At 44.5% G+C, this 24,077-nt stretch overlaps 1 protein-coding gene across 14 annotated transcripts in view; it reads left to right on the top strand.

The window, feature by feature from the left end:
* RIMBP2 (RIMS binding protein 2) overlaps positions 1-24,077 on the top strand; it is a 338,226-nt gene that overhangs the window by 304,700 nt on the left and 9,449 nt on the right. For 9 of the 14 annotated variants that reach the window (XM_082418175.1, XM_082418167.1, XM_082418176.1 and 6 more), the window contains 6 exons: positions 5,258-5,442; positions 6,152-6,320; positions 12,014-12,117; positions 13,242-13,313; positions 20,282-20,416; positions 22,577-24,003. In XM_082418175.1, the coding sequence (XP_082274301.1) occupies positions 5,258-5,442; positions 6,152-6,320; positions 12,014-12,117; positions 13,242-13,313; positions 20,282-20,416; positions 22,577-22,765 (854 nt within the window). In that variant the 3' untranslated portion in view covers positions 22,766-24,003. Of the gene's footprint in view, positions 1-5,257; positions 5,443-6,151; positions 6,321-12,013; positions 12,118-13,241; positions 13,314-20,281; positions 20,417-20,916; positions 24,004-24,077 lie in introns of those variants that run through there. The other 5 variants (XM_082418178.1, XM_082418179.1, XM_082418172.1 and 2 more) reach the window with 2 other exon arrangements.

Raw genomic sequence — 24,077 nt, 5'->3', positions numbered from 1 at the left:
TTCTCTCAGGCGTTTCTTCCTCATAGAGCCCAAACAATAGGGAAACAAAAGTTTCCTTTTCCATCTTTACAGTCTTTAGAATGTTTTTATTTTTATCAGTAAAAAATTTCATAGACTGTTAACCGACCTTTGAAAACACAGAGTGTATTCGTTCAGCTGAAAAATAACAAAAGAAGCCGAAATAGAAACAAAATCAGCTGGAAAACACCGGTTTCACTTGTTACAGATGCACTAGCAGAGTTCTGTGTGTACTAAGCTTACTCTGTTTTTGAATGTTGTACACTGCTGCCACATCTCTCAGAGCTTCGTTTAATTTGTGTATAATTCCCGCTGTAGCAATTACAGAGGTTAAGTAGGTGCTCCTGGCTTGTAAGATAAATGACTTGTCGAGACTGACTGTCTTGAGGAACGAGGTGGGGACCAGTTCAAGACTGTTCTTCCTGTTGAGCTTGGTTCCTGAGTCCTCAGTCGACTGTGACTTTGATGAGTGAAGGCTCATCACGTGAACTGCCACTCTTCCCGTGGCTGAAGATTAATGCCGCGGCACCAAGAAGGGGTGTGCTCGGGAGGAGGTCTCGTGGGTCTCCTACTCCAGCCTCCTAGGATGGAGAAGGAAAGTCTACAGGACTGAAGATAACGGTGCTACACATTGCCAGCTGGGCAAGGGAGTAAAGGAAAACGTCAGTGGACCCACAGTCTCCCCATCAGAGTCTCTAACAATCATTCAGTCAGTTTTGTCTTAAGGTAAAGAATGCAGAAGGCTGCATACGTGTCTTAATTTCGGTAAGACACTAGCTGCGTTGGTAAAAACAGAGTAGTGCTGTGGTAACAGCTTAACCAAAAAGTCTGTTAATAATAGAATTCAAAACATGTTAAATAAATCCGTGATACAGTTGCTTTCATTGTACCTGATTTCTCATCATGGAGAAATGCAAGAAATCACGTAAAAGGCATAATTAATATCAAATACTTTATATATTCATACACATATATACATACACAGACTGAAGAACCTATTATAATTTCAGAAGACAAAAGTGAATCGTGGGACTTCCCTGGTGGCGCAGTGGTTAGGAATCCGCCTGCCAATGCAGGGGACACGGGTTCGAGCCCTGGTCCGGGAAGATCCCACATGCCGCTGACCAACTAAGCCCGTGCGCCACAACTACTGAGCCTGCGCTCTTAGAGCCCGCGAGCCACAACTACTGAGCCCTCGAGCCACAACTACTGAAGCCCGCGCGCCTAGAGCCCATGCTCCGCAACAAGGGAAGCCACCGCAATGAGAAGCCCGTGCACCACAACGAAGAGTAGCCCCCGCTCGCTGCAACTAGAGAAAGCCCGCGTGCAGCAATGAAGACCCAACACAGCCAAAAATAAATGAATGAATTAATTTATTTTTTTAAAAAAAGTGAATCGTGTTCGGCAGCTACCAAAAAAGAAGAGAATCATGCCCCAAACCCTAGGAAATGAATAGTCAGTGACGTGTGAACAGACTATTTTCCTAGATCTAGTCCCTGTGTAACCGGAAGTGGGGTCTAGCTACTCGCTGCTCAAAAGCCAGTAAAGAGGCCAGGTTGGTGGAAAGGAACGTTTGCTTTATTTTGGATGCTGGCAACCAGGTGGTGGTGGGGGACGCCTGTCCAAAGGCTGACTCCCCCCTCCGCCGAAAGTCGGGGGCAAGCGCTTTTATAGACGGAGGGAGGGGCCTATCTGCAGAACCAGCACAGGCAGCTCCGACAGGCATCTTGAACTTGGTCATCGGTGGTCTGACCAGTGTCATCTTGATGGTTTTAGGTACAGTGAGTCTTCAGTTCTAGGGTTGGATTGTTCCCATTTCCTTGAGGCCAGTTCTGGAATTGTGGCAGCTCATGTCATGGCTACAGTCTGGTCATCGTGTAGTTAACTTCTCCACCTGGTGTGGGTTTCAGTGTCTACAAGACAGCTCCCAGGACACGGCTCAGGATAGTATCTATAGCCCTTGAGGAGGAACTAAAGGTCCCTGATTATGCTTAATGACTGAACTATTATTATTTGGTCTCCTTTGTTTTCCTTTGCTTCTGCATTTTCTCACTTCTCTGATTAAACTTATTCTTTGGCTAAAGCTTTTCCGCAGACAAAAGGCAGGCGGAGGACATGGCGGGGTGGGCAAGGACCATAGGGTCCTGCTCTGTTTCACCTGTTTAGTTATATTTTTCTTGTGCAAATATCAGCAATTAATACTTTAGAAATCTGCCATACTCCAAAAGCATCCATTTTCTTTTTCAGAGGAACTTAAGTCTATAGACCATATGCTTCCTAAATATATTTTTAATAAGCAATGCATTCAGAGTTAAAATATACTATACTTTAAATATACCCTGGGTTTCCTAAATTAAGAAAACAATGCCCATTCTGATTTAAAAAGATAAAAATTATGTAGCTCCACATCTAATAAATCCTAAATCATATAATTAGCATAAGGAAGGCCTCATAACATTGATCAATGACCCCAAAGGAGGATTTCATTGGGTTTGGTTTCTTCCTCTATAATTTTTGGTCTTTGCATTTATCTAGTTATTTACCTGTCAGATGAAACGGCCCGAGGGTGCACCATTCTAAACATGAAGTACCACATTCAGGAGCATTCTGTTCTTACTAACCAACTGTGCAGGTCTCCACCCCCCTCCCCCCATTTTCCCCAGTTATTTTGGCTACTGACCTTGTAGAGCAAAAGGAAATGCAGCACATTTTCTCGTATCCAGATGGGAAAAATTAAAAATGAATAACTAAAGAAACAAAACTTGGCCCTCTAGAAAAGAGACTCTTCTCCCTGGGTTTCCCTGCAAGGAGAAGATGAGCAGCTGTAAAGTATGTTCCATAGGTGACCCCCTTTTTCTCCGTAGAAATTACATTGGACAGGAACAGTGGAAGCGGTGCCTTTGGTCAGGTAGTGAGGGAAGTAGTTCACCTGTAGAAGATGATGCTTATTCTGGCAGCACAGGTGGCCTCGGGAGCCGACAGGGGCCAGTCATGAGCCCCGACTTTGCACATGGTGTGCGGACCCTTCCTCCTTCCTGACAAAGACCCCCTCCCACCCCGGGCCAGGACATTCCACATCAGAGGGAGGAGCGCCCACTCCCAGGTCAGACCAGCAGCTAGAGATAAGTTCTTCCTTGAGTCTAGCCTGCCACCAAGAAAGAGAAGGACCTCTCGGTCGCCCACTTTGGTCCCTGCGAAGCCAGATCTCCATCGACACGTTCCATGGTGGCCACTGTTCTCTCTCCATGAGGTCTGATTCTCGGACAGCCTCTCATGCGCCTTCTCTGGAGGAAACAGTGCAGTGACATCACACCCACACTTGCGCTCATACACACCAACTCCAAGTGCTCCAACCGCCTCCACCCCATCCCCACTCCTGCCCCCAAACCAGAGAGAGATCCTGTAATGGTGAGGGTGACCCTACCCGCTGTTTTCACTGAGCATCGGCACTAGCCTCAGATCCCCCCTCTGGTCTCCAGTGCCTAATGCCTCCCACTTGTGCTCGGTGAGATTTGGGACTTAAAGATGTAAAGGCACAGGTTTCCACATATCACGGTGCCTGAACTCGAGCCAACTCCTGAGAGCATGCACTTGAGATGGATTATAGGTGTGACTCCAAAGTCTTGCAGGGTGACGCTGACCTACCCAACCCTCCCCTATGAACTGGCCCCTGTGAACTTGCCTGTACGTTTTGACTCCACGTCACTACATCAACTCAGCTGGAGAAGCCCTGGGAACCCTCTGGGTGCAGCCAAAGCTGTAGCCACAGTGCTCTTTCATTGACATTTCCCTCAGCTGAAATGGCATCCAGTGGGTCACATCACCGTTGTGTTGAGTTCCTTCTGCAAATCTCCCACAGTATCTGACTGAATTGAAAACAGGCATCCTTGTCGTGCTCTCACGGTTTTCTCTACCATCAGCCACGAGCATGAGAAACCACTGCATCACTGCATACACCGAGCTGTTCATAGTTCACGGGATGGTATACCATTAGCTTCACACTATTCAATTTAGATAACACTGAAAACTAGGGGGAAAAGTATGAGATCTTCTCACTGACTATAAATGAAAGCAAAACCAGTGTGAAGAAATCAGTAAGGCCCTGCTGCTCAGAAGTTTTGTTCCCTAGCAGAAGCGAAGTTACTGAATGTTTAGGTTATCTCAGCATCCTAAAACGATCCCAAATTCAAATAGTGTAAACAGTTCACTGCATTTTAAAAGCCAACCTTTCCTGCAGCTAAAGTGCCTTTTTTATTTTTCAACTGCATGTTTCTGCTGGCGAAAGAAGCCGAGGCTCTTGACTCTCCCGCCTCCCCCCACCCCACCCCACCTCTCCTGTGTTTTCCACACACCTGTGACGTCCTCTTCTCCCACTTCCTGTGCTACTTGTGCTGGTGACACCAGTTTTGACTGGCTGCTTGTCCCACCCCTACCCTCTCTTCTAATGATTGCGGTTTTTCTCATTTGTTTCCCCACTGATGTTCTGAGCCCTTATTGTGTGGTCAGAACAGTATAATTTACTAGCAGATGTTCATTCTCTCTCTATATATTTAAATGTATACATATATAGTGAGATATATGCATATGTATGATGATATCTAATAATACACATGCATATATATTAGGATTTCAAAAAGAATTCTCTTTAGAATCTCGATGGTAGGTAGACTTGAAACTCAATCCCGCTAGGAAGTCATTAATTCGCTGTAATGCATTTGTTGCCACTTACCTATTTGGGGCTAAGTGAGCAGCTTGGTCACCTATATCAAACTTTGACTAATGTACAGATGCATTTCAACGTCCATGTGCTCTGGCTCGGTTGTTATGGACACACACAGAGGGTCTCCGGGTCTCTGGCCCCTGAACAGGCCTGTGCGGCCGCGTCCTAATCCCGAGGACTCGCCCACCTGGCACTCAGGCCTGCCCTGCAGGGAGGTCGTTGAGACAAAGTCCTTTATCTCTCACTGTCTTCACACGCAGCACACCTAGGGTCATGCTGGTGCGTGTGTCGTATACTAGTTATTTGCTTGTCAAACCCATCTCTGTCGAGATGGTCCATTTCTGCCTGCATGTTAAGCCACCCATTTTTTTGAAAGACAAAAGTTAAAGTGCCACAGCCTCCCAAAGTGTGGGAGTTTCCAAAACCACACTTCCTATAACAGCTCATGTTTCTGGGTAAAGCTGGGGGATGGCCGCGGGAATTACTTAACACCCTGTCCTTTATCCCACACGCTCCCAGATGAGTACGGTGGGCGGAACCGGCTTTCTCCAGACTTCTACGAAGAGTCGGAGACGGACCCTGGGGCGGAAGAGCTCCCGCCCCGGATCTTTGTGGCTCTTTTTGACTACGACCCCCTCACCATGTCCCCGAACCCAGATGCTGCGGAAGAGGAGCTTCCCTTTAAAGAAGGGCAGATCATCAAGGTGGGGGCTTGGCTGGGGGTGATGGGGAGGGCACGGTGGGGGGAGTAAGGGGGGAGGATGGGGAGGGGGCACTCGCCAGACCCAAGTTCCTTAACACATCACAACGACAAGATGCTTTCTCTTGCATTCGACATTCAGCCTTCCTCTCAGCAGAGGAGGGGGGCCTGAGTCTGGAGTCGGAACGAAGAAGCAGGATGCTCCCTAGGAGAGGGGAAAGAGCCTTGAGTCCTAAGTTTGCAGATTTCCAAAAGGGCACTGACAACTCGCCTTTGAAAGTGGTCCTAATGTTTGTCTGATAAAATGGGGCATTTAACGGATGGTGCTGCTTACCCCACAGAATAGTACCCGCAGAATCTCTTCGTTAGTTGAGATTTTTTTCACTCCTAGAATATCTGACAGTGGCACTGTCTTCTTAATGGAAGAACAATTTGCACTTCTAAGTGGGGTGGGGTCTCATCACCTGGTCTCAGCTAGCAGCCCCCCTCCTTGATGGGAGGCCCAGGGGCTGTCCAAACCCTGGAGGAGAAACAGGTTCTTAGAGGTAGAGATGTATAGGGTGAGGGCTACGTGTACACATTTACACCCACGTGCTGGTCGTTTTGGTGTTCTTCAAGTCTGTTTCTGACTAGGTATGACTCTACTGTGAGTAGAGCTGATGTATTTCTGAACCAGCCCAGCCCAATGCCTTAACTTCTTCCCACGGCTCCAGGTTTACGGTGATAAAGATGCTGATGGATTCTACCGCGGGGAAACCTGCGCTCGGCTTGGCCTTATTCCTTGTAACATGGTCTCTGAAATTCAGGCTGACGATGAGGAGGTGATGGACCAGCTTCTCAGACAAGGCTTCCTCCCCCTGAACACACCTGTGGAGAAAATAGGTAAGAGGCATCCCCTTGCTCAACTGTGAACCTGTAGGCTGCGAGGCTCCTGCCCTCCTGAGGGTTTCATAGCACAAAACACCAGCTCAGAGCAGGAGACAGCGCTGAGCAGGATCCCACCTGCACCATCTGAATGTGTCAAAGGAAATCTGAGTGTTAACCATCAGCTTTTCTTGGGCAAAACCCACTCGGTAAACCAGGCTTGTAATAGTCTTGCTGCAATACGGACATATAGGCATCTAAATATTTATGAAACCACAGATGATCTTCTCAGGGAAGATGAAGTACAGCCTTGCTTACTAAAGGTCTATCACATCTAGAAAATAAACAGCTGCTTTTGGGTTGTTCTGGACTGAATGTGTCCCCCCAAAATTCATTCATTGAAATCCTGATCCCCAATGTGATGGTATTAGGAGATGGGGCCTCTGGGAGGTGATGAGGTCATGAGGGTGGAGCCCCACATGGATGGGATTAATGCCCTTATAGAAGAGACTGCAGAGAGGCCCCTCACCCCTTCCATCATGTGAGGACACTGTGAGAAGTAAGCCGTCTGTACGCCAGGAAGGAGAGAAGAAGGTCCTCACCAGACACCAAGTCAGCCAGCACCTTGGTCTTGGACCCCCAGCCTCCAGGACTGTGAGAAATAGATATTTGTTGTCTAAGCCACCCAGTCTGTGGCACTTTGTTATATCAGCCTGAATGGACTAAGATACTGCTAATATACTTTGAACATTGCCTATCTGTGATAAATTTCAAAGGATGATGGGGTAGTGTTATGTCTTCCATTCTTCCAGTGAATTTTGCTTATCCAAAAGGCATAAAAGATTTTTACCCTTTAATTTGGATACTAAATGCCTTCGTTTATCTTGAACCACTCTGCAGCACCAGTGAGCCAGCCAACAGCAAAACTGTTTTCAGCAACATTACATTTACGATCTTTAATTTTTCCCATGTGCAAGGAAAATCTATTCATTCAAAAGGCCTCTACTTTTTCTAAATAGCTGTAGACAGAAATACCTGTTTTATGTCATTCATATTTAAAGTTTTAATACTTCAAAACATTAGATTCACTTCTAAATGACACTCCGAAGACAAAATTCAGTGGCTAAAGAATATGCATGGTTTTAAGGATAAACACAAAATCAAATAAAATGCCTCAGACTTTTTGGTATTAATGAGCTCATGGTCTCAAGTTACGATCCACATCGAAGAGTCGAGGTTTCATATGATTAAACTGCCCAGATTAAATCCATGAGACTGCGGTTCTCTGAGCCCCTCACACCATCCACTCCCTTGCATTGCTGTCTTCTTTCCTGAAGTGAACAGTGAGTGTTCATAGAGGGAATGGGCTCTGTGCAGCACGGACCCAGGGAGCCCAGGAGTGATCTGCTAAAGACCAGAAACTTGATTTACGTGATCAATTAGGTTAAATGTCTTTTTATTCCATTCTAGTTTTCTAAATGTGACTAGTTGAGGGAACCAAGCTGAGATATCCACTTGCCCTTCTATTATTGGGAAATAGCCTTCTTCATGGTGAAAGACCGAATACTTTCCTCCCAAGACTGGGAGTAAGGCTGCAATGTCTGCCCTCACCTCTTCTTTCCAGCATCACTCAGAGCGTGCGGTAAGGGGAGAGCCAGGAAGCAGCGGTACACAGAATGAAAAGGTGACATGAAAATTTACTTTAAAAATCTCACATATCGATAAATAAAGCTCCTAGAACTCACAAGTGAGATTAGCAAGGCCAATGGATACAAAAGCAATGGTATTTCCATAGATTAGCAATGAAAAATTTGAGATTTAAATTTAAAAAGTAATACCACTTAACAGTAACACAATGCAGATGTGAAATACTTACGGTTAAATCTAACAAAATATGTGCAGGATCTGTATGCTGAAAACCATAAAACAATGATGAAAGAAATCAAAGAATCCCTGAGTAAATAGAGATAGAATGCTCATAGACTTAATATTGCTAAGATATTAAGATGTCAAATATCCCCAAACTGACGTATAGATTTCATCACAACTGCAATGAAGGTCTGCACAAAGGTTTATGTAGAATCCATAAGTTAAATCTTTCATGCATATGAAAAGTCAAAGGAACTAAAATCACTAAAACAATTTTTTAGAAGAACAGAAGTGGAAGACTCACGTAACTTGATTTTAAGACTCACTATAAAGGCAAACTGATCAAGACCATGTGGTATTGGAGAAAGGCAGACACACAGATCAACAGAACAGAATGGAGCCCAGAAACAGATCAACACATACACAGTCAGTTGATTTTCAACAAAGGTAAAAATGCAGTTCAATGGAGAAAGGATAGTCTATTCAATAATAGGTGCTGCAATTATTGGACATACACAGGCCAAAAATCAATCTCAAGCCATAGTCTCACCATATTAAAAAACTTAACTCAAGATGGAACACCGTCTTAAATATAAAAACAAAGACTATAAAACTTCTAGAAGAAAACATAGGAGAAAAACTGTGATAATCGGGCAACAATTTCTTTGATATGATATATTTTAAAAATTGTGTTAGACGTCATCAAAATCACATACTTCTCAGCGTAGAAAGACACCATTAAGAGGATGAAAAGAGAAGCCACAAGCTGGCAGAAAATATTTGCGAGTAACTCAGCAGAAAGGGATTTATATTTAGAATACAGAAAAAACTTTCAAAACTTGACAATTAAAAAAAACCCCAATAAACAGAAGTTGAGTCACGGATGTAGAAAACAAACTTCTGGTCACCAGGGGATGGGGAGAGAGGGATAAATTGGGAGATTGGGATTGACATATACACACTACTGTATATAAAATAGATAACTAATAAGAACTTGCTGTATAGCACAGGGAACTCTACTCAATAGTCTGTAATGGACTATATGGGAAAAGAATCTAAAAACAAAAAAAGAGTGGATATGTGTATATGTCTAACTGATTCACTTTGCTGTACACATGAAAATAATGCAACATTGTAAATGAACTATACTCCAATAAAAATTTTAAAAAATTTTTTATCATAAAAATTAAATAAAACATCAATTAACAAATAAAAAATAGCCCAATAAAAATGTTGACAAAAGATTTGAAGAGATCCCTTACCAAAGAAGATATATGGATGGTAAATAAACATATGGAAAAATGCTTAACATCATTAGTGAATAAAGCCATGATGAGAAACCAACACACACCCACTAGAATGGCTAAAATGAAAAAGACTGCTCATACCAAGTATGGGCAAGTGTGGAGCAACTGGAACTCTCGTTTGCTTGCGGTTACTGAACCAGACTTGGGTCCACTCACCTGATATGCAGCAAAGACAATTTATTGACATCAGGTTGTGGTGAAGGAAAGTACAGCATTTATTGCAGGTGCCAAGCGAGGGGAACAGGCAGCTCATGCTCAAATGAACCAAACTCCCAATGTCTTTCAGGGAAGGGTCTCTAAAGCAAGGTGAGGGAGGGGGCTGCAGGGTGCCCGGTCAGCTCGTGGACCTTCTTCTGATTGGTTGGTGGTGAGATAATTGGGAATCAACATCATCAATCTTCTGGTTCCAACCGGTCGGGGGTCTACGTGCTGGTGGTCGGCAGTTAACTACTTCCACCTGGTGGAGGTTTTAGTATCTGTAAAACAGCTCTCAGAATAGTACCTATAGCCCTTGAGGAGGAACTAAGGATCCTTGACATTGTTTTCTAGCTAAACTATTGTTATTTTGTGTTGCTTGACCTTTTCCCCTTGTTTCCACATTTTCTCACGTCTCTGATTAAATCTGCTCTTTGGAACTCGCGGAAGGCCTAGGAGGCTAAAGCTTTTCTACAAGCAAGAGGCAGGGGACACCTTGTGGCAGGGGGTGGGGTCTGTCCCCAGGAAGGCCCTGTAGGGTTCTGCTCGGTTTGACTGGAGTGTAAGATGGTACAACCACTTTGCAAAACAGGTATGGGTTCCTCTAAAGTTAAACCTACACTTACAATCCAATCCTATCCACTCCTGTATACTTACCCAAGAGGCATGAATACATGTTCGCACAAAAGGCTGTGCATGAATGTTTATGGTGGTTTGACTAATAATCACTGATAAGGGGAAACAACTCAAATGTCTTCCAGCTGGTAAATGGATAAAATAACTGTGGTGCATCCATTCCATGGGATACTTCTCACCGATAAAAGTAGAGCAAACTATTGATCCGTGCAGTAGCATGAATGGATCTCAGATGCATTGTCCAAAGGAAAGAGGCCAGTCCCCAAAAGCTACATCTGTGTGATGCCGTTTAAACGATATTCTGAAAAAGGCAAAACTATTGGGACAGAAAACAGGCCAGTGGTTACCCAGGCTGGAGGTGACAACAAGGGGGCCGAAAGGAATTTTGGGGGGTGACGGAGCTTCAATATCTTGACGGCTGTGGTGGTTATAAGACCTCATGAGCTTATCAAAACTTGCTGAATTGAGCACTAGAAAGAGTGAATAGTATTGTATGTAAACTACACCTCAGTACAGAACATGTGTATTGGTATTGCCCGCTTCAGAAATTCATCCCTGCAGAAAACATCCCCTGTGAAGTTAGCAATGTTTAGCAGCACTGTAATTAACCTCTGGTTACCACTATACTTTGCTTCAAGGAAGCATAGGTCCTGCAGGTCCTGCAAAGGTGTGCTTGCTTATTTTAAATGAAAGCAGTGATTCTTGACCAGGAGCTGAGGGTTGAATTTTGCACATCCACTGCGGGCCCTATACCTGCCGCAAACCACTGCAAAGTCACGTAACTAACGTTAGTTGCTTTCAAAACACCTGCCTTTGAGAGTTTTCATTTCTATGTTTTGAATTCCAAAAATTAACTGGAGGTGAAAAGCAGCTGTGTTTAGAAGAAATGCTTCAATGCCGGCTTTCTCCAGGAGAAATATCATTTAGAAATCCAGCAACAGCTGTTTGCCCAGGGGGTTCGACGATTTGGGCCAGATCCCACCGTTCTTCATTGACCCTTCTTATAAACGGCTGTTTTCAGAGTTTTCGCCTCTGCTCTGCATGGGGTTTTCCTCTTCCCTCCCAGCTTGTGCTGCCGCGTGTGCTGGGATAGTGCCCTGGGGCTGCGTCTATGGCAGATCACAGCCAGGCAACGGGAGGGGACCTCCCCAGAGCCTTCTCCACAGGTGGCATCGTTTCAGGGACAGCTGTTAAAAGCACAGTGGCAGGGCAGTAGAGGAGAAAGCGGCGGAGGGGCCCTTGAGATGGGTAGAGAGGGCACCGCTTTCTATGGACTCGGGCTTCTCTTGATGCCAGGCCGGTGGCTGTGCCTCTGGTCTGAGCGAGAATAACTTGATTCTGTGGCTTCACGGCAGCTCCACAGGCAGCAGTTTTGACCCGGCGTTTGCGGGGCTTCCTTCGAGCTAGGTGCCAACCTCCAGAAGGCCCAGTGGTCCTGCCCATGCCACACCCACCCGGTGCCGCCCCAAACGGTTTAGATCGACTGTGGCAGAGAGCCAGTCTAAGTCTCCCTTGTTCACGGATGTGCTGGAGAAAGGGGTGGGAGCTGCCCTGACTTTGCTGGCACTAGTGCCCAGCGGTCGTCTCGGCCACACTGGCCCTCTGTGACCCGGCTCCACTCACCCAGCGTCAAGGGAGAGGGGACGCCACCGGCTCTGAAGTCACTTCATGGTGGCTTTCTTCCTCTCCTTGTGATGTGAGCAGAGAGAAACAGAAGGAGCAGCCGGCAGCGCTCGGTGGCGACGCGGAGGATGGTGGCCCTGTACGACTACGACCCGAGGGAGAGCTCGCCCAACATCGATGTCGAGGTACCGGCCAAGCACCCCGTACCTCTGCCGACAACACCGCTCCCTCCCTCCCTTCTCTGGAACCGTCCGAGGGAAGGGCTACCCGACCAGTAACTAGGGACCCAGGCAGGCAGGAGAGAGGTCGTGAGCCTGGTGACACGCTCAGGACATGGCAGCCACTGACATAGGGTTTCCCTGGACCAGCGCCGGGCAAGCCCTGTGACTCACACCTGGCGGTGATGGGTCGCCCTGGAGAGAGAAAGCAAAGCCCCCTGCATGTGGTCCCTGACCCTCATGACCACCACACACACATTCAAGGAAAATAGAGAAGAAAGGATGGATGTTCTCTGTGCATATAGGTTTGGTGTCCTAGGAACACTGTGAAAACTGAAAAGGATTTGCCGTCAGGAATGAAAGATTAGGTTTTCACCCTGTGGAGCTGCTTTCTTAGATGACATGATGTGTACCAATCCCTGGTCCTCAGTATTTCTGTTACATCTGACGGGTGACCAGCTTGTGGTTCAGATTCAGAGCTCAGGTATATTCAAATTTCCGTACAGGCTCGATGTGTATGTGATGCCTGATGGCTCTTAGGTATGAACTTTAGTCCCTCTTTTCATGTCTAGAGATAAAAATGCAATTTTTTCTGGTATCCTCTGCTGGATTCTATGCACCCACCTGTAGCCTGGAGCCTGGCATAGAGTAGACACTTAATAAATAGACATTTAATTACAGATTTTTTTTTACACTCAGTGAAAGGCTGTTTGTGCAATGGTCCCTACACTGCAGAGAACATCTCCTTGAGGCTCCGGGTTTTTTAAGTTAACTGTTTGACTGGTTCTAAAGACGTGCCACCAGCAGAACGTGGAGATGACCTTGAATTCTGGCCGAGAATCAGAGCCTGGTAGCCCTTTTCTTGTAGCCTGGAGTCATCGTGACATATCCTTCCTTTCTAAGACGCTAGGGACACAGGCATTCATCAGATTTATACCTTTCCTCCTTATTTGACTGAAAGAATAGGTTCATACCAAAATAATAAGAAAAAAAGAGAAATCATACCAGAAATCATGAAGAACTTTTTTTTTAAAAAAAAGCAACTTCTGTCTCCAGGAGAACACTATTAACTTTATGTTCTTTCTCTACAGGCTGAACTTACATTTTGCACTGGAGATATTATTACTGTTTTTGGTGAAATTGATGAAGATGGATTTTATTATGTAAGTTTTGAAGCATCAAATATATATATATACGTATATATATATATATATATATATATAATATATATATATATATATACGTATATATATATATACGTATATATATATATTTTTTTTTTTTGCTTGCCTGTTCTTTCCCCTGAAATTATGTATGAACTTTGTATGGCTTGCTGACAGGTTGGCTAATTTGCTTGTCTTCCTCCCTGAGGACATATACTATAGGACGGCAGTCGTGTGATCTTCACAGTTCCTTCTTTTCTAACGGAGGTGTTTTCGATGTATACAAGCTGTCAGCAAAGGAAGGGTATTCACATGTTTACATTTAAAATTTCCTTCATCCAAACCTTTACCAAACAGTTTAATGTTCTGGATTACTTACTGTGTAGGTAATAAATACATTTTCAAATAGGAAAAGGAAGAAATACAAAGAAGCATAATTAATTAATTAAAAGCAACAGCGTTTCGGCCTCCTCCCTGACCTCCTTCTCGCAGCCCCGTGGACCCAGCCTCTGGGGGGCAGTCCTGGCTCTACCCCGGTGCCAGCCTCCTTCCTTCTCATTCCCTTTCCCGTGGAGGAGCCGGTCTCCCGATAATCCCCGAGGAAGAGAAGGTGGTCATCTTAGCGGCCCCTGCCCGGCCAGACACCCACCGCTGTCCCCTGCCTTGGGAGTGGGGTCACCATCTTGCATCAGAGTCCAAACTTCCTCCTTTTTCTTTTCTTTTTCTAAAAAATCAAAGTAGCTGAGAAACTCTCAAGTACTGATATGGCAGGTTTCTCTTGGGGTCAAAGGAATTTTACAGACTCAGGCACACGTGGCCTTTCAAAGCTCTCTCCTCTGCGCAGTTTCTGAGTTTTAAGAGTATAGTTTTCAGTGAGTACTATTCATACTGTTACCGACCAGGGCTCTTGGCCTCCTTAATCAATAGATATTGATCAGAGACCAGACAAGAAATTCAGGCAAGGCTTTGTTGGGCCCCTGCTGCTGCAGGCGGAGCGAAAACAAGCATGAGGTTCCCTTGCTTGCTTGCTCCCTGAGGGGGTGCCAGCTGGTTCCTTATATGGGGTGAGGGTAGGGGTGTGCTGGGGGGTCGGGCTGGAGGCGTCGCTTAGGTGGTCTGCCCACCCCTTTGGTGGTGTTGCGTGCAGGGGGCATGCGCAGTGCCCTGCTTTTGCCCCCGACCCCCTGCTTTTGCTCCCAGCTCTTCAGAAGTGGCAGTTGGGGTTTTTTTTGGTCTTTTTGTATCTTGTTGTCCATAATTTACCCCAACTGTGCATGCATGCGGTTATTTTTAGTCCCTTATAGTTTCTTTGTATTTTGTTGCTTGAGGAGATGACATCTGTCCAGGTGCAAGCACTGCAGCAAAGGGTCCCAGGTCCCAGGTCCCAGCCTGTCTCAATACTTTGTCCCGTATGTTGCAAATAGTTCTTTTTCTAGGTCATTATCTGCTTTTTAACTTTTCCTTTTTTGTGTGTGTGGTTTTGTTGCTTTGTTTTTCTTTTATGAAGCAGAAGTTTTAAATTTGTCTGTAGTCAGTTTTTTCTGCCCTTGGGAGTCATGCTTAAAAAGTTCTTCAAGGTGATTGATAGAAATTATCTTATTTTGGTTCTTCACTTTTATAGCTTCATTTTCACATGTAAATCTCAAGTGTTTAACTTTATTTTTGATTTCTAATTCGACAAACTAATGTCCCCACACCACTTATTAAATAATCCGTCCTTTCTCCACTGGTTAAAGATCCCATCTTTCTCCTATGAACTGCATTCCTACCTAGAGTGTTTCTGGACTTCAGTGCTACTTGACGCTATCTCAATTATTGTATTTTTATAATTCATTTTCACATTTGGGAGGAACCGTTATTGTAAAGAGCCTGCCCTACACCAAACCCATAGTATTTTGTTTAGAGGTGCGTTTAGTTTTTAGGTTAAACTGGGGGGAACTTGACATAATATTGTCTTTTGATTTGGACACATGGTGTGTCTGACATTTTTTAAGTTTTCCCTTTCATCTGTCAGAAGGTTCATGAATTTCTTCTTACACATCCTTTTATATATCTTTTAAAGTTCTTTCTTATGTTCTTGCTATTATGATTTTTTTCTGGTATATATTTTACTGGTTATTTAGAAAATATCTTGGAAATGTGTGTGCATATATGTGTATGTATGACCGTGTTTGTGTGAGTATATGTGTATGTATGCAACATACACGTGTGTGTGCATATACGTGTACACGCATGTGTACATGTGTACATGAATTGTATGTGCACGTGTATATTGCATGTGTGCGAATATGCATGTGTGTATATGTGTGTGCATGTTTATGTGCATGCATGTGTATGCACTGTGTGCCCATTTATGTGCATGTGTGTGTGTGTGCATGAGTATACATGTGTACATGTGTGTATATGTGTGCATGTGTGTGTGCTGTGTGCCTATTTATGTGCACGTGTGTTTATGTTCCCCTACAAATCTTGTCTCTGAATGCATTTATATCCATTGTCATCAGTTGGTTCTCTCGGGTTCCCCAAATCATGACATTTTGTCTTTTCTTCAATATTTATCAGTCATCTTTTTATTGTCTTACTGCATCATTGAAAGCAATTCTGAATGACAGGGATGGGGGATCCCTGACAGTCTGTATTTTAGTAGGAATATCACTAATCTTTACACTTTTATGTGTTAAGCTAGATTATCAATAAAGATAGATCGTCTTTATAATGTTAAGCATCCTGTTTTTCATTTGCTGAACTTATTTTTTTTTTTGGTCAGTAAATTATTGACCATGGTGTACAGCTATTTTTTTTTACAATTATTTTTAAAGCACTGGATTTGATTTGCTAACATTTTATTCAGAAGTTATATTTATATTCCAGAAATTATATTGATTTATATTTATTGGAGTATCTTTTTTTGTGGCTTTTGGTATCAGGATTATGCTAGAATTATGAATGAACTGGTAAGCTTCCAATATTTTTCATGCTCCGAACAGATTAAATGACATAGTTAGGTCCTACAATTACATGAAGGTTATTACAACCTGCCTAAAAATCTTTTAGGTTCAGTGTCTTTTTAGGATGCAGTTGTACAAAAGTTTTCACTTGCTTAAATAATTATCTTCTTATTGAGTCAATTTTTAATACTTTATATATATTTAGAAAGCCATGCCTTTCATTTAGATTTTCAAATGTATAGACAAAACTGGACATAGTATTTTCTGGTAATTTAAACATATTTTTCTAATATGATCTGCATGTTCCCATTCCTACATTGTTTTATCTACTTTATTTTCTTGAATAGCCTATCAAATTTTATATGATAGTAGGAATCAGATCTAAATTGATATATACACATTTTAGTTCTCTCCCCACCAAATGGCTTTAGTATTATTTTGTTGGTCAAATTTGCTGAGTAGACTGCCCAGTGCAGTTATTATTTCTTATTTAATAAACAAGAACCGCGGATACCTAACTTAATACCAAAAATCTTAAATTTCACCCCACTTGCATTGTCTGACATCATGTGCAATCTTAAAAGCTCTCAAGAGAGCGTTCAGCTATTTTATGGGACCTAGTCCTGTGATCTCTTCCTAGTCTCTCCTCAGTTCCACCACATCCCATAATGAACAGAGTGTAGACAGAGGGGCCTCTGTTGTCTACCTGGGCCTTCCCCTCCACAATTCACAGCATCCCCAGTTAAAAGTCCCTGCTTTGTCTCCAATCATCTGAGACTCCCAGGGCCCCATAATACTTTAACCCTTATGCCGTGTTAGCCAGATGCTTGCACTACCCAGTGTTTCTACACCCAGACTCTTAAATCATATACTTTGATAGGTCAGAAGGAAATAGGCCGTACAGTAGCATTCTAAAGTATTAAAGGAAGCAAAGGAGAACTATGCAAGCGTGATGGGGCCTCGTGCTGACTGGGCATGAAGAAAAAGGGGCCGGGATAGACTGTAAGGTTTTCTACCGTTCAGCCCAGCGGATTCCAATTCTGTTCGAACGTAAGGTCTTCACACGGTTCGTATCTGGCCTCAAACACAAAAGCAGTAGAAATGAGGCTTGAAGAGGAGCAGAGATCAGACTGTGAAGGGTCTGCAAGGGGAGGAGATGTCAAGTTTTCTCTTAGAGAGAGTTATGGTCAAGGGTTTCACAAGTGGGCCGTCTAAGGGAGGTGGGAGTCCCAAGAGGCCAGGTGACGAGCGATGGAACGGCCCAGGTGAGGGGCAGGGGCCTGCACTGAGACGGTGACAAAGCTAGGCTCGTGGCCACCCAGGGCTCAGATCTGTAGTTGTGACCTCTTCCAGGAGGATCTGCAGATTCTGCCTCAGCCGATGGGTGCCCTTGGGAACACAGAAATAAGGACACGGTAGCGAGGAAAACACGGCTTAGAAACTATTGAGCTTGAGGCTACAGAGCCTCTCCAATGCGGAGGGGGAACTCACGCAGGCGCACGATTCTAGCGACCATGCCTCATGCAGGGGTACGTGGCGGTGGACGCCAACAGTGAAGTCATGTCGTGTGCACTTCTGACGTGTGATTTAGCAGAACTGTGCTGAAGGCTCAAGAGAAGAGAGAAAACGATGAAGAGTGCAGGCAGTTCCCTCCACCGCTCTATCAGGGAGCCCAGGGCAGGGCTCAGCCCGGGAGCCTGAACACGCGGCCCCTGTCGGTCTTGGTTCACACAGGTGCCTCCTGTGATGTGAACATGGTGCTGATGGGGATGTGTGTGTAAAGCTGTGCGTTTTCATAGAACGTAGCCCCCAGCACGAGCCAGCTACTCTGTCTGGTGCTTACCTCTGGTGCTGGATGGAAAATCTGGCTGTTGGACTTACTGAGAGGTCTGGACTGGACAGAAGTTCCAGCACCTTTGCATATACATGTTGTCTGCAAGCGCTGGCATGGAAGAAATCACCAGGGACACAAGCACAGCAAAAAGCAAAGATGTCCTAGAAAGAGTGCCTAAGTAACACCAACGGAGAAAGACAAGCTAAGAGTGGAGCCTGAGGAAGAAGGGTTGAAGTGGCCACAGGTAAACAGGAGGGTGGGATCGTCAAGGTCAAGGCAGAAGGAGCTGGTGGCCGACGTGGTGGGCACGTGGCTGTCGGGCTCAGGAGGGATTACCGCACAGGAAGACATGGGAGGTACCTGGACCTGCCTCTTTAAAAAAAATTAATTTTAATTTTTAATTGTGAGCAAATACACATAATTTACCATCTTAATCACTTATAAGTGTACAGTTCAACAGCGTTAAGTACACTCACATTGTTGTGCAACCATCACCACCACCCATCTCCAGAACTCTTTTCATCTTGCAAAATTAACTCTGTCCCCATCAAACACCAGGTCCCCCACTGTCCCCTCCCCCTGGCGCCCACCCTTCTCCTTTCTGTCTCTAGACTCTTGACTACTCTCTGGACCTATGTAAGTGGAATCACGCAGTATATGTCTGCTTATGACCCTTCACTTAGCATAATGTCCTCAAGGTTCGTCTCTGTTGTGGCATAGGTCAGAATATCCTTCCTTTCTTAAGGCTGAATAACACTCCACTGGACCACATTTTGTTTATCCAGTCACCTGCTGATGCACAGCTAGGTTGCTTCCATTCTTTGGCTATTGTGAAGAATGCTGCTATGAATATAGGTGCACAATTCACTCTTCAAAATTCTGCTTTCAATTCTTCTGGGTAAATACCCAGAAGTGGAATTGTTGGATCATATCACATGATAATTGTATTTTTAATTTTTTGAGGAACCACCATACTGTTTCCTCCATAGTGGCTGTACCGTTTTACAGTCCCACCAAAAGTGTACAAGCATTCCAATTTCTCCATATCTACACCAACGTTAAAATATTTTTATAGTAGCCATCCTAGTGGATGTGAGGTGGTATCTTGAGGCTTTGATTTACACTTCCCTCTTGAGTAGCGATGCTGAGCATCTTGCATGTGCTAGTTAGCCATTTGTCTTTATTTTTTTTTTTGAGAAATTATCTATTCAAGTCCTTCGCCCACTTTTTAATTGGGTTGTTTATTTTGTTAAGTTGTAGAAGTTCTTTATATATCCTTTATAACCCCTTACTAGATATCTGACTTGCAAGTATTTTCTCCCATTGTGTAGGTTTCTCTTTCACTCTGTTGGTCACGTTCTTGGATGCACCGTTCTTAATTTTGATGTTGTAGGCTGGCTTTTTCAAGTTGTCATCTCCTAGACCTACTGGACACAGAAACACACTCCCAGGTTGTCTGGGGCCGGTTCTGAACTTGGTTTTGGGTTCTGTGGGGCAAGTTGGCACTGGGGGGTTGACGTGGTGGGCTGTGAACTGCTCGGGACTGACGTCCAGTGGGCAGTTGGAACTGTGTTACATGCATGGACATGTGACTGCGCAGAAAGGTCCGCAAGGATATATACCAACCTGAAGCAGTCACCTCGAGGAGGTGCCAACACTTTCACCTTCCCCTCTTGGGTGGATTCTTACAATGAGGCTATAGCAACGCACAGGACGAAAGACACCAGGTGGAACCGGCCGGCCCCCTCAGCCCTGCCCCCGCATGCGGCACCCGCCCCCACTCCCCTCTCTCAGTGCACCCAAGCAACGGTATTTGTACCAGTTCCCATGGGACTCAGAGCTCGGTCAGGGCTGAGAACCTCTAAGTGAGATCCTCCCAAGGACTGTTCCTAAGTGTGCCTGACCCTGAGAACCACCCAGGCCCCTTGGCCGCAACAGATCCTCGGCTCCACTCCAGACAGGCCAGATCGAGACCTCAGGGTGGGCGCCGGTACCCTGCACTTCGAGCACGTGGCCGAGGTCACTCTCGTGATCAGGGGAGTCCGGAAACACTGGAGTCCCAGTTCTGTCTGCCACTTTTGAGCCAGAATACACTCGCTACTCTGAGCCGTATTCCTTTACCTAAAGCAAGAAGTGGGTTTCCGGAAAAATAGAGTCAATTGTTCTTCGCATCCCTGTGTTTTTAGGGGGAGCTTAATGGGCAGAAAGGCCTCGTACCCTCCAACTTCCTAGAAGAAGTGCCTGATGATGTAGAAGTCTATCTTTCTGACGCGCCGTCCCACTACCCGCAGGACACGCCGACGCGCTCGAAGACGAAAAGGGTAAGCACGTGTGTTCAGCATTTTTAACCCCTGTCCCACTCTGCCACAGATGGTCTATTGCCGTCTTTGCATTGCTCTTTTTATGTCTTAGGCCGAAAAGCATATGCCCTGCATTTTTTCTCTGCCCTTCCATGGGGGTTGTGCCTAAAAATTCCTAATTCTCAGTCAAGTTTACTTGTTTCACCAAAATGCCCCTTTCAATCTAATCAGTCTGCTTTGCTCACAAAGGAGCGTCCCGCCCTCCATCACAGACGCACAGTCCAGCTCAAGAGAGAAAAGGGCATGGCTAGTCCTTAAGAGTCGGTGGGCAATAGCGGTTATTTGCCCCGTCAGGGTTTTAACAGATCTTCCGAACAAAGGTCAAAGAACTTCTCAGCCATATATAACTATCAGATTACATTTGTTTGGTGTCTCATTTTTATTTTATTTCATCACTGCGAGTTTTTATATATTATATTTTTATATATATTTTATTTCTTTGCTCATCTGCTTGGAAACAGAAGAAGAGTGTGCATTTCACCCCTTAATCAGGCAATGTAGCCTTCACGTAAGTGAGCAACTGAAGATACCTGTTAACATAGCAACCTAAGCTACCTGCAATGGACCAATGCGGTAGACTTAAGGCTTCACTGGGGGGCTAAAACAAAGAAGAAATATGTCTCAAAAACTCACTGGACCTAAAGTGTTATTGGTCTCAGTTGTAAAGCAACTGAATTTGTAGTGAAATAAATCATCTTTGATAATCATTTCCTACGATTTACATTAAGAATATTTGGAAGGCCAACATTGGGAACATATTTCTTAACCGGCTAATTGTTTGTTTACACAGAGTGTTCCAATGTCTATTCATAATTAAAGCTGCATATTGCATTGTTAGCCACTCTTGGAAAAAGCACAACCTAATAAATGTTTACTCTGGAAATTTTACCTAAAAAAACCACAACTCAAGATCGAGCGGATGAGTAGTGAGCACAAGGTGATCTAGAGTTGGCTCTGAACACTGCCCATGCTGGCTGCAATAGCAGACAGCTTTTTCTTAAGTGACCATCCCTCTACCTTACGGGAGAGCTGGTGCTTCTCCTCAAAGCACAAGCAAGTGTCCTGAACACACAGGCGTTTGGTTGGAAGACTGCTTTGTTGGTATACCAATGCAATACCAAGTTTAACGAAACATGCAGCTCAAATGATTGCATTAGATGGAATAGATGGTATCTTCAGGTGTACTTTGGGATGATTTAGTAGGTGTTCTCCATTAGAATTAGACCCTGATTTTAAATCCAAGGAAGCTTGAAGCCCCTGGGCTCTTATTTGCCTGACGGATAATGAATACTCGTATTAGAAAGAGGTTGGCTCTGGTGAGGTAAGGGAGCGAGGGGAAAGGTGATATTCTATAATCGCAGGCATGCATGCGACCGTAAACGTGGGTGAGCCCACGTCGTCATGCCCGCGTTAGAATACAGTTCTGCTCCTGTGAAGCACCAGGAAGCACTCAAGTGTACAGAAACCCTACCAAGTGCTCTGTATCGACAAAAACGCATCTTTAATACCTTGGAAATAATGAAAGCGTACGATAAGGGCCTTTAAGCTTTCTTTGATTGAAATTAAGGTTCATTTTATTTTTTATTTTTTATTTTTTTTCTTTCAACCGGTGTGCCATCTCCAGTATTTCTATAGTATACTAACCCAGGAATGTACTCAACAATGTCAGGATTTCATATACCCAAGTAGTTTTCAAATACAAAATTCCCTTTATAAGAACTTTTGCTTTTAAGATTCCTGATGGGTACTCGGCCAGTCTTACTCTCACCCTAATTCAAAATGACTCCTCCTTCCTGCTTCTGGTCTTAAGTTACAAAGTAGATGATTACCCAGCTTTGCTTTGCCAAAGCAATGGCCACCCCCTCCCCCGACGACAGAGAAACCGAAAACCCCACACCGCTGGCCCTCTCCCTGAGGGCCCTCAGACCCCCTCTCTGAGCTATGCCGTGGGAGGGCCGCGTGCCTCTCACGGGATACTTCAACCCTTCAGAGAAGAAACGAAGCACCCTTACCTTGCCTGGTGGGAAACGGGGCAGCGCGGCGCTGCTGATGGCGCGCGGCGAGCGGAGGGATGCCGCCGGCGCTCACGCACTCAACGACCTGTCCCAATGTGCCTACTAGGTTCCTCCTGAGGGTTCAGGTACAGCACGGAGAGTGCCATCTCCCACAGCCCATCTCCATTCTGGGTCACCTGCGTCATCTGTGGGTACTGGTAGTCCCGGGAGAGGCAGGGAAATGTCCTCGAGAAAGAAAAAGGGGCTGCTTTCCAAAGGCAAGAAACTGCTGAAAAAGCTGGGTGCAGTGAAGTGATTCACGTGCTTCCGGACAACTTCCAAATCTATGTAATCTTCTTTAATTCCAAACTAGGGCTTTCATGACTCAAGTACTTCCTAAAAAACCAATCTTCTCCCCTGACACCAGTAGAGAAATGCTCTTTGCACCACCGTCCCCTTTAAACCCAGCGCCAGGACCCAGGGCTGCTGGCGCTCCCGCCGGGCCTCCGCGCCCATCGCTCTTGTTATTGCCCGGGCCCTGGCGGGAGCTGGGCCGTCTCGTGAGCACGCAGGGCGGCCAGTAGCTCTTTGTAGCTCACTCCCTACCTGGGGTCCCAGTCTTTGTGCATTCGTCATCTGCCCTTAAAGGAATGATTTCAACCTCTCTCCCTTTTCAAAAAAGCTTGCCTCATGATGCATAGCTCTCACTTTAACTCTGGTCTTGAAATTCCTAGTTCAATCGCCTTGATGTTCTGCCTTATAAATGCACAATGATTTGTACTGTCCAATAAAAACTACAGTGTACACTTTGTACGTGTTGTGCATTCAGTGCCCTTCACCCTCACAGACACAGTGGTTTGAAACCAAGTTGCACAGGCTGTGCAATTATAAGATCCTGGTTTTTCGTCTTTCGAAGCAAGCCAGGCAACACACAGGAAATGTTTACTTATTCAAATAATTTATAAAAGAGGAGAGGAAGTAACTTTGGTAAAGTACCACTACTCCAACCTGCCAAAAAGCTGGAACATTCATTGCTTTCAGTGTTACATTTTGTGGCATATGGATTTACGTTACTTTCATTATTTGTCAAAATGCCATACACAAATAATCAACAGTGAACAGCATACACGTAAAGCAATCCACATAATGCATAAGCCACACCAGAAACATACTAAATTTAAGTCTGTTCAAAATGATTCCATACCAATCTTCACCATTGGCACCTGAACAACAAAAAAAGATTTACAACGTTGCCGGCAGATGTATTTGATGGTTACTATTTTGTAATTCGTGTCCACTTGTAAATTGTTTTTACTCTTTATACATACTTTTCAGACTGCCTTTCTTTTGTAATTTATGGAAGGTTTATAAATGAATGATGAAGCTTTCCCCATTGTGTCTTCAAAAACTATACTGTAAATTGTAATATAATAGTATGTGGTAGATTTATTAAAAGGAAATTACTCAATGTGTGGTTAAGTTCTGTGTGGGTGTGTGCATGTGTACAGCTAGTGTAAAATATTTTATAGAAATAAAATTTGTTATTTTATACAATGCCATTTATTCTGTATGTTTGTTTTTAACACTTTTTAAAAAAATCATAGCAGCATAACTGAGTTCCTTTCTCC

Source organism: Balaenoptera physalus, assembly GCF_965194825.1.
Source record: "Balaenoptera physalus genome assembly, chromosome: 12".
In the NCBI taxonomy this organism is placed as follows: Eukaryota; Metazoa; Chordata; class Mammalia; order Artiodactyla; family Balaenopteridae; genus Balaenoptera; species Balaenoptera physalus.
The sequence above is the reverse complement of the archived record's forward strand: the minus strand, read 5'-3'. Positions and strand labels throughout refer to the sequence as shown.